General features: G+C 49.2%; 5 protein-coding genes across 5 annotated transcripts; all 5 read right to left on the minus strand.

The window, feature by feature from the left end:
• Positions 1 to 332: 332 nt before the first annotated feature.
• TEOVI_000575400 (paraflagellar rod component, putative) lies at positions 333 to 1,790 on the minus strand (the record flags this gene model as incomplete). The annotated part of the gene is made up of 1 exon (XM_067221894.1): positions 333 to 1,790. The coding sequence occupies one exon, from the start codon at positions 1,788 to 1,790 to the stop codon at positions 333 to 335; it is 1,458 nt and encodes a 485-aa protein (XP_067077995.1).
• Positions 1,791 to 2,230: 440 nt separating this feature from the next.
• TEOVI_000575500 (uncharacterized protein) lies at positions 2,231 to 5,875 on the minus strand (the record flags this gene model as incomplete). Its single annotated transcript, XM_067221895.1, has 1 exon — positions 2,231 to 5,875. The coding sequence occupies one exon, from the start codon at positions 5,873 to 5,875 to the stop codon at positions 2,231 to 2,233; it is 3,645 nt and encodes a 1,214-aa protein (XP_067077996.1).
• Positions 5,876 to 6,535: 660 nt separating this feature from the next.
• On the minus strand, positions 6,536 to 7,348 carry TEOVI_000575600 (uncharacterized protein; the record flags this gene model as incomplete). The annotated part of the gene is made up of 1 exon (XM_067221896.1): positions 6,536 to 7,348. The coding sequence occupies one exon, from the start codon at positions 7,346 to 7,348 to the stop codon at positions 6,536 to 6,538; it is 813 nt and encodes a 270-aa protein (XP_067077997.1).
• A 742-nt stretch (positions 7,349 to 8,090) lies between these two features.
• TEOVI_000575700 (uncharacterized protein) lies at positions 8,091 to 8,675 on the minus strand (the record flags this gene model as incomplete). Its single annotated transcript, XM_067221897.1, has 1 exon — positions 8,091 to 8,675. The coding sequence occupies one exon, from the start codon at positions 8,673 to 8,675 to the stop codon at positions 8,091 to 8,093; it is 585 nt and encodes a 194-aa protein (XP_067077998.1).
• A 596-nt stretch (positions 8,676 to 9,271) lies between these two features.
• TEOVI_000575800 (nuclear cap binding complex subunit CBP30) lies at positions 9,272 to 10,084 on the minus strand (the record flags this gene model as incomplete). Its single annotated transcript, XM_067221898.1, has 1 exon — positions 9,272 to 10,084. One exon carries the CDS (start codon positions 10,082 to 10,084, stop codon positions 9,272 to 9,274), a length of 813 nt encoding a protein of 270 aa, XP_067077999.1.
• Between the last annotated feature and the right edge of the window lie 75 nt (positions 10,085 to 10,159).

Raw genomic sequence — 10,159 nt, forward strand, 5'->3', positions numbered from 1 at the left:
TTCAGCCAATAAACTGGGAGTTTATTCCTTCCCTTGAACTGACGAGATTGAATTTGCATTTTTTTTTCTTTGCACAAGAGTAGCCACTGCGTACCGGGTCGCCCATATAATTCTATTAATGGTGATAATAGTAATAACAGCAACAGTGATTCCTAACCTCTTCCTAAAACCTCATCCCCTGGTTGACAATATTTCGTACTCTACACACACACACACATACACAAATCCCTCATCTCCTTCTTTCCTATATCTCTCTTTTGATATTACTTCGCATCACCGCTCTCTTTCCCATCTACTTGTTGCATTGATACATTATTATTTTCTTTTTTTTTTTACATCTCTGGGTTCTCCTCGCTGTCACTGCACCGGCGGCAATAAACCATCTCCTCACTAGCGATAATCAGTTTTTTCGGTTTGAATCGTTGGCCGCATGTCTTTTTCCTCGCCTGTACCATTTCTTCCATTTCCCTAGCCATCCTTGAGCAAGCAGCGTTGCGGAGCTGAGCTTCACGTTGGATATGATCATCAATCAGCCGGTATGGTGGGGCTGAGGGCACGGTAACCTCAACATCCACTTCTTTCTTTTCTCCCTCATTCGCGGCAGCGTAGAAGGGATCATGCGCAGTCAACTTGTACTTGTAGAACGCCCAGCATTTCTGAATCGTCAGGGCGGCATTATTAAGGAGAATCTTCTTCCACGCCAGCTCCTTTTCCAGCTCGGACAACCTCTCTCGCGCGTAGCCGGTGTTCAGCCGCGCTGCAGCCTTTTCATTGAGCCTACGGCTTTGCCGCATTCTGCAGAACGTCTTATACAAATGGAAGGAGCGCTGAATGATGCGAGCCTTCTTTTCAAAGTATTCCGACGTGAGCTTCAGCGTTGTCCTTTTCGCGTCGTCCCATCTGTACTTAACAAAACGCTGAATCATACCCGCATTGTGGTCAAAGTCATCTTCCCGAAGACCATCAATCTTCCACTGTCTGCGTTCATGTACCTCCGGTTGATCGAGAATCTCCGCGAGCCTCGCTTCACGAAGGCGCATCGCATCGTTAATTTCCTTGACCTCTTCAATCGTTGGTGGACTGGGGTACTTTGGTGTTTTGCGGAATTGGAATCCGCCTGTAAGCCCTTCGGAGTCCTCTGCAGTCTCAAACTTCTCCCCTACCTTTTGGACCGCTTCCTCCCGACGTCGGCGCCAGGGGAAATACACCTTAGGTTTGTAATCCACCGGGAAGGGAAGAACCTTCGACTTGGCTTCCTCATCAGCGAATAAAAGGTCTCGTCGACTGAGGTACCAACGGAATACACGCTGTATTTTCATAACGGCGTCCTCAAAACGCCTTCGCTGCCATGTTCTCATGGCCGCTTGACCGGACAAGCGCTTCTCCAAAAAGTTTTTCTTCTGCTCTTCAACCCACTGTTGTTTTATCTTGGACAACTTGTCCCGCCTCCACCCAGCGATGAGGAACCGCCACCAGCATTGGATCTTTGTAGCGAATACCTGACGCACGTAGCGGTGAACCGCCTCATTATTTAAACGGCGACGGGTTAGAAGACCCCGCCACATGCGTGCAATTGTAGCTTGAGCCATGTGTTCACGGAGCCCTGCAGTTGATATGTCGTTCAGGTATTTGTATGGGGGTTTCTGCGGAGGTTTGTAGCGGCCCACAAGCATTGACGGTGGCACTGGTGGACAGTAAAGGGTTAGCATGGGAAACATTTTTTCATCATTATTGTGGAATGCATGGTATGGTACCAATTCATCGTCGGCGGTTGCTGTAGAACTTGCCATTGTTGAACCCCGTAAGAACCTTCTCTTTTAATGATGCACCACGATACAAAACGCACAACAGCGAGATCCACGCCCGTTGCAACGAAAAAAAAAAACTGAGCAAACTTTTGCTTCAACTTTTTACACTTGGAACAACGTTGTTACAGACGCACATGTATACGTATGTAACGGTTGTCAACAAGAAGAGTAACAATGAAAAGTGAAGAGAGGCGAGGAAGCAAAAAGTACGTGTTAAAGAGGCAGCTCACGAACAGAACAAAAGAAGTACAGGGACATGTGTTCGATAACCCGTTACAAAAACAGAATGTGAACTGAAAAAGAAGAGAGAGGAGGGAACCAGATTCCGATCGCAAGACAGGTTCATCAACATTCTTTTTTTTTTTGCATTTCCTGCGACACACCCAGAATTTCTTCCGCATTTTGCGAGTCCTTAGTGCGACCTATCGATCGCGCGCACGTGTGAACAAAGTGCGTTGGGCAAAGAATTTTTTTTTCCGGTTGTGAAATTGATTGCGCTGGGTTACTTCAGTACGTGAACTCCCTGTCGGTGAAGTGGGTGTAGTTGGGCGCTGGGTCACATCGACATCGCCGTCAGCAGGTCCCTGAGTGTTGTGAACACGCTGCAAGCAGATTATAGGAACACCGGCTTCCCTCATAAGTGTCTCCACGCGATGTCGAGTCACATGTGGAAAGTCCGTTTGCACAAGTCCCGTTACAGTATGAACATCAGTTGGTTCCATGAGAAGCAGTTTTTCATAAAGCGAAAGCTCATCTTGATCCGCGTTGTCCACCTGGCTGGATGAGCGATTTGGATCGAATATAAGTGATGAGTCTAGTTGTTGATCGCCGAGAGACGCCGTATTATTCCTCAAGAAATTAAGTGCTTGCCTTTCAACACGCTCGGCCGAGTCACCAGCAAGACTAGAGAGAACACAGCAGTTCATCTCTTCCAACTCCTTAACTCTCGCAACACGTCGTTCCTCCTCAAGCTCCCCCTGGGTTAAAACAAAGCGCGTTTTCAAGAAATCGCTGACCCGAAGTCGTTTATATGCAGATCCACCCGAGAACCGTGGCAAACGATGGAGGAAAAACGCTGCCACATCTTGCATGAAGAAATGCCGCGTAATGAACAGTCGAAGCACTTCCCGCATTTGCCCTTCTTTCGCAGTACGTTGCGCATCATACCACTCGGAATCCTCTGCATCCATGGAGAAGGGAGGTGTGGCAGCTGACCTCTTACCACAGTTCTCACTTTCATCTCGCGTCAACAACCCACTCAGTTGAGGTGTGTAACCCTTTTGTCCATGCGGTGGTTGCTGAAGTGTTTCCTCATTTCCAGCATCACCACCACACACCGCAAACGCCCCATTAACCGCATCGTGCGCAGGGCAACTATTGCCGTTATCACCAGACAGCCCTGTGGAGTCACAAATTTCATCATTTTGGTGACTGAACGCGCTGCCAATAAACTGACTCTCATCATCACAATCGCCAAAAGTATAGTCACCGGGGACCTTAAGACCCAGCTTGCCGCACAAATCCTTCAAGGTATCATAATCCAATGCATTGATGTCTTCTCCCATCAAACCTTCCACCATGTTAATCTGAGTCGAATTATCCTTCTCTGGCGTCTCCACTGCACTCCATGTACCAGGCGGTCGCGGGGACGTCGTAGGGGTAAGTATGTCAGTTAAAAACCGGGTTGGCGCCATGGCGTTGCCACAGTGCTCTCCGTCAAGAAACTCGACCGCATTCGTATCACTTCCCCGTCCGGAGATTCCTTGGGAATGACTGCTGGGGCCCGCGTTCTCCATTACGGACAATTCAAAAGCAGTGGTGGATTCGTACGGCTCGAGAGAGCGCTCGACGACTCCTGTTGTATTTGACGATTCCGACAAGGGTAAGTATGAGTCCAAACCGTTTTGTCGTTGACACACCGTTTCCTGCTCAACATCATGCAATTCCTGTATGGGCATGGTATCTTCCACTATGGAAAGGCTTCGCTGTCGAAGCGAGGTGCCGCCCATCGTAGTCGCCTCCGGGGAGCCAACACCACACTTGTTCATGTTCCAGTGGGCATCAACAACATTGCCAAACTGTTTAGTAGTATCTTTTGGCCCTACCGCAGCAGTTACGCTAGATGAGGCATCATCCACATAAATAACCTGACTCCCAGCGATGATCTGCGAGTAGTCTTCATTCCCCTGCCGTGTAACAATGTGCCATTGCGGTGAGTCAAAAAGCACGGTTCTGACGTCAGCAGGGCGTGGAATGGCATGCAGACCAAACTCACCTAAAGGAGAAGTATCAAACGGCTCGGAAGTTTCGGCTCCCTCAACAACATTACAGTCGCCGTTTCCATCGGGTGTCGTGCTCACCCCTACATGACCCACATGATTGAGCGCAGTGGAACTACCGCTCGTCCTACTCGCACTCGAAATTAATATCGCCTCTCGGCAGCGCACACCACCTGGGCCACTCGTAGGAGTTGCTTCGGTATTCCTAATAGACGGTACGGCAACAACAGTGGGGGTTGACACGCGCACACTTCGACAACTGTCCTCCCCGCACTCGACAGTGGCATTGTTTTCCAACACAGCGCCTGGTTCGTTGCAAGAGATCTCTTGAAACATATGATTACGCTCGTTTTGGGGGCTCTTTCGCGTGGCGTTGCTTTCACCACATGCATTCGGTACCTGCGGATGAAATGAACCGACTGCGTTGCTGGGAACGACGGTAGAAGAACACGAGGGTTCCCTTGCCCTCACTGGTAAGGAAATAGGCGCATCGTCAGCAATGATCTCTTCTAATGCGCCCCGTTCCCCCACGGACGGAGGTCCAGTACAACTTTGATTGTGACAAGGCGAATTAGGCGCCTCTTTCATGGCCGTTTCTGACGAAGTAGCTTTCATCGCATCGTCCGGTGCCAGAGCACAGAGTTGCTCCTGGGGGTGTAATTCCACTCGCAGCCTCGGGGTTTGAGTAAAAGCTAACACTTCGACACGAATTTCATCGGTAGCGATACTGCTAATTCCTGGCAAAACGTCACCAACCGCGTCCTTTAGGCACGCCTGCAGTATCTGCAGCCCGTTGTTATACACCGATACGGCTTCTTCAACGGCTGCATTCAACGTTCTCCTCAGCTGATCTAACTGTGCTTTGCACAGTTCCATGGTTTCCTTCACGTGAGAGTCAGGCCTTTCCGGTGATGATGTCGTGGTGGGTGCTGCCCCAACCCCCTCATCCTCTTCACTTGAACAGCTCCACATTTCACCACAATACACTGCACCCCCATGTTCGGGGTCGTCGCCCGCTTTCCCCGCGGTACACAGCGAAACAAGTGGTACTCGCTCATGGCGGTAGCGCTTCTCCCCAGAAGAGGTCGGACTACTCAACGAAATGTGCGAGGAACCCAAGGAACTTAACGTCTGCAAACTGAGTTGAAGTGGAGCTACCACATCCTGTACCCCATTACCGAGCTCAAGAGAAGTCTTCTGAAAGCTGTCTACATTTAGAGGTAAGTCCTGCTTCTCCAAGTCAGCTCCACTGTCTTGGTACCCTGCAAACGCTAACCGATTAATGAACCCAATTGACGCATCGAACAAAGGCTTCGGGCGCAGAGGTGGGGCTCCGATTCCACTACTTGTCGTTGTTGTGGCATCGCCGGTGAGACCAGCAGTAGGGTTCAATACACCAACACGGGTTCGTTTGGGAGGCACATTCTTCCTCATCTCCTGCTGCAGGCGCTTTGCAGCTAGCTTTTTATACTTGCACAAACCCTTCCACATATTTTGTCGCTGTTGCAGAGACGATCGCTCTCCAAGTAAGTTTTCCACATCCTTCTCGCACCTAACACACAGTATGAGCTCCTCAACTCGTTGCGTACCACAAACATCAATGATTCGGGAGATGTACCCTTGCAGCTGAAGTGGTGACAGGAACTGCACTATTTCATCTAGCAGTGTGATGGACATCTCGGGTGCTTTTTCACCACAGAGTACAGCTGCAGAGCTGTTGGTAAGCTGCAACGCTGAAATGGCACTGGTACAAGCTGCCGGCTCCCCATCGCTTCCCGCGCTCTGCATTCGCCTAACAACTGTACCTGGCAGGGGTTACAGGTGCGGTTGCGACCTACAAGCCGCACTTCGCCCTATGGCAGAAGATGCAGTACAGTTACAAAACGTAGAAAAAATAGGTAAGTGGTAGAAGATCAACACGTGCGACTGGCTTTTCGCCCCCCCCCACACACACACACACTCACAAACTTACTGTATGTTACACAAACAAGCATCAATGCACACGCGCTTGGTCTCTCTTAGACCACCCCAACCGCTGTGAACTGGTATCCCCGTTGGAGGGGCTCTAGAACCGCTATGAATACAGGAAAAAAAAAACAGTACCATGGAATCGTCACCTCACTAAAAAAGTAGGTTCCCCTCGTCCCCCTTTTTTCCTTTCTTCCCTCCTCGATTCAATCACTAGTCCGACTTAGAAAACAGAAGAATAAATAAGCAATTTTCGCGGATCCGCATGCCCGTCATGTTCATCCCATCCTCGTTGTTCTCGATTGTCACCGCTGCACACTCCTTGCCTATCCTGAATTTCACTCGGTGCTAATAACAGGGGCCGAGGACACTTCCGGAAATGGAAATGCTAGCGTGGAATTAAAAGTTAAAAGTAGGAACGGGGGGACCATCAAAGAAGGAAGGGTTTTCGCCCTTTTTACTTTCCCCAGTGAAATATTTCTATGGAATGGCCTCAACACTGTCCCCACCGATTTCCACACCGTGATCCTTCGACTCCCTTATATTAAGTCTGCGAATCTCCGCATCCAGTGTCTTCATCTCGGTCAGGCAATTACTGATCTCATTCTGTATATCCTGTTCACGTAACTGCAGCCCCGCCACTTTAAGCGGGTTGCGCCTGAGGAGGTTGAAAGCGCCCCGTCCCCTTCCTTTTGTCGTCTCTACATCGTGATGGGGTGATGCAGAGAGGCGCTCCTCCTGCATCTTGTTAAGCTCTTCTCGCAGCTCCAAAACCTTTTTCGCAAGTGCCTCGAATTTTTCCTTCAGTCCATACCGTTTATCCAACGCGGCATAGCGGGAGCGGATAACCCCCGTGAACTCCTTTGGTTTGCCGGGGACCTCACCAAACTGAAATATTTGTCCGAGCCGTTCCTTCTCATTATCGTTCAAAGGCGGTCGGTTAAACTTCCGCATTGGCAGTGGCGCGAAGCTGCTCAACTCCCGCTGAATGACACTTTCTGGCTTCTTACGCGGTATGGCTGCAAGTCGCCGTCTCGCAATCTCCTCTGCTGTCAATCTTGGCCCAGCACACGGGCGAGGCCGGTTGATCATGGCTTTGGATTTTGGAATGGGTTTTGGACAATACATTTGGGCTTCTTCCTCCTCTCTTTGTCGCCTCAACTTCTTGAAATGTTCTAACAGCACCGGGTCTAAGGTACTCTCCTTAACTGGCCGGGCGTAGCACCGGTAAATGGCGTCACCGGCAGCCGTTCCTCGGCCAAACACATTCGCAGCGGCTTTCCAATCTGACATTGTTATTGACTCAAATTTGCTCTATTGCTTCTCTTCCTAATACTCCGCACTTGTCACCCCTCCACTTCAGCCCGCGCCCCTCTATTCACCGACAGCAAACTTTTTGATAAACCTACTACTACTTTTTTTTTTGCTGCGACGCTTCACGAATCGTTAACAGTGGGTAGAGTTTCTCTTCTCCCCACTTCCTTCCAACAACTTATAGAAGAAAACAGAGGTAGTCGACACGCATGCAAATATATACATGCCATTGTAAAAAATTGAATCACACCAGCGGGGAGAAAGCAAAACAAGCAGAAAAAGCAGTGTACAGTTGAACGCGATGCCGTAACGAAATTACTTCCCCAGTGAATCCCATTTTGGAAGCAAAGACAAAACACACGTGCGGTAAATACGTTGCAATCAACGAATAATGTAAGACAAACAATAAATAACAGCCGCTTCCACCGCTCCATACAAAAACGTACGGCACGGCGCCTAGGCGTCCGAAGATATTTACCCATACTCCTATTCATTGCCTGCGGCAGGCATTTAGAAGTTAATGAATCTGTGTTACATTTTTCCCTCTCTGTAATGTTCGAGTCATATGTCTGCACGAAACGTCCACTGAAACTGAGCGTGAAACTGCACGAAAGTGACGGCGCGCCGGAAGGAACCTTCTACCCCGCCACCCGTTTAATTTTTTCCACGCTCCTCAAAGGCACACACGTCCACCTGTAGCTCAAGCGGATGCGGCAAGACGTTAGTAATGTTGCAAATCAAGCATGTGTTTGAGTCGTTTTGCGGCCTTCTTTGGCAAGAAACGTGACCACATTTTGTGGATCATGAAGGAAAACCACACACGGCGTCCGAATAGGGAGCCAATAACAAACAACAGAAAGGAGTAAGATGGGTACATGATTGACACGTACAATAATCGATAAAGCCACGGCCCATTTGACCAACTGCTGTCCTCCGGGAGGCCGAGAAACCCATTGGTTACACAATTCCTTATGACTGGTCGAACAAAATACACCGCAGCGCTCCCCGTTATGGAGAAGATAACGCACACAAGTATTTGTTCTTTGCGTGGTAACTTCCGTAGCGGTCCCTTCACTGGCACACCCTTGACGTACACAACCTCTTTTCCTGTACGCCAATCCTTGCGTTGAGGTCCCGTCTGTTGGCATCCAGCTGAAGTGTCTCCGACTGTTGATTTACCCGTGCGGGATGCCGCAGCAGCCTCACCCTCTTGAGTGCTACATCGCCGGAATGCGTTCCGGAATGCTCTCGGAGCACTTGCAGAGGCCCATTTTGCTGTTTTGTGCGGAACCATGAGCCGATACATGATGTTATGGGCTATCCCTCCACTTTGAATACAACTTTCCCTTCGACAGAAGAAAAATAGAGGTAAACCAAACTCATGTTTGCTTAATTTAATGTCATTTATTGAACCAAACAGAATATGTGAGCAGAGTATTTCATGCGGGTGGGGGGAGGGTATCAAACCTTTTTTTTTGTGACCTAACACACCACTAAATAGCGGCGGCAGCAACAATAATGTGAAGAACAGCTTAAAGGGGGAATATGCTCTTTAGCAAAAACACTTAAAAATTCCTCCAAATAAAGTTGTTATCCGAGGACAAACGCATATCTCGCCTCCGTCAACAATCAGGTTTTGCACACGCATAAACCTACCTGCAGATGTACGCACGTGTCGATGGAATTTGGAATGATCAACAACAAAAAGGCAAGGGAGCACGCGGCTGCGCAAAGAACCCGAAAAACCTGGAGCAGCTGGTGAAAGCAACAGGTAATTGTGGATTACAAAAAAAAAAAAGCTGTCGACCAGTACCCTTGAGGAAACGTCCCGAACGCAACGTATGCGGTTCAAAGGAAGGTATCTTCATGCGGATCCCAGTGGCAGCGCGCTCCACCACGATGTTAGTTGAACTCTAACAGTTCATCAATTAACCGCAGTGCATCATCTAGCGCCTCTTCAGTATTATGTGCTACCGAATTACCCTCCGCAGCAGATTCCTGTGGGTGCTGCCTTGGTGTATGAGACTCTAGCCTTCGTCGTGCATTTCCACGGTTGTTCCCCGTTTCTTCTTCAACTTCTGTCATGGCATCCCCGGGTGTAACGGTGCCAGCAAATGCCCTGTGTCTTGCCCCTTGTTCGCTACGGCCACGGGCGTAGCTCTTCCACATTGCATCCAATTCCTCGAAAGCATTCCGCTCCTCTTCAGTCATTTCCTGTGGGGAAATATAGTATTTTTTGTTCGCTTCCATCTCCTCCTCTTCCTCTTTTGATATCACAACCTTCGGTACTATTCCCGATGATAGCACACCATCATGATCAGGATAAACAAACCTCTGCTTACCACAAAGCTTGTGGTGTGACACGATTTCGATACCTTTTTCCCCTGGTGGGGTAGCAACGGCAGCGGCTACGGTCGTACTTTTCCCTTTGAAACTGTGAGTGGTTGACTTGACCACTGTTTCCTCCCTTATGGGTGGTAAAATTGGTCCCTCACCTTCCCGTTCAGCTTCGATATCGCCTGCAAACTTAGTTAAACCCCACATCTTCGTGTATTGACTAAAGGCGCTCCGCCACACGGTCATAATAGGGGGTAATACGACACATTCCTCACGGCGGCGCTTTTGTCGAAGATCCGATAGAGAGACTTGTTGCCCTGGAGAGTAGGAGATTGCCGCCGGTGTGTTGAGGTGCACAAATCCACTTCCCCGTCGCATTGTGTTATGTTTCGCAGTAGATGAACTTGTTTTAAACAAAGCTCCGCGCACCTTTACGCTAATTTATGTTTTTTT

This window comes from Trypanosoma equiperdum (assembly GCF_001457755.1).
Source record: "Trypanosoma equiperdum strain OVI genome assembly, contig: ctg_1514, whole genome shotgun sequence".
Taxonomy (NCBI): Eukaryota; Euglenozoa; class Kinetoplastea; order Trypanosomatida; family Trypanosomatidae; genus Trypanosoma; species Trypanosoma equiperdum.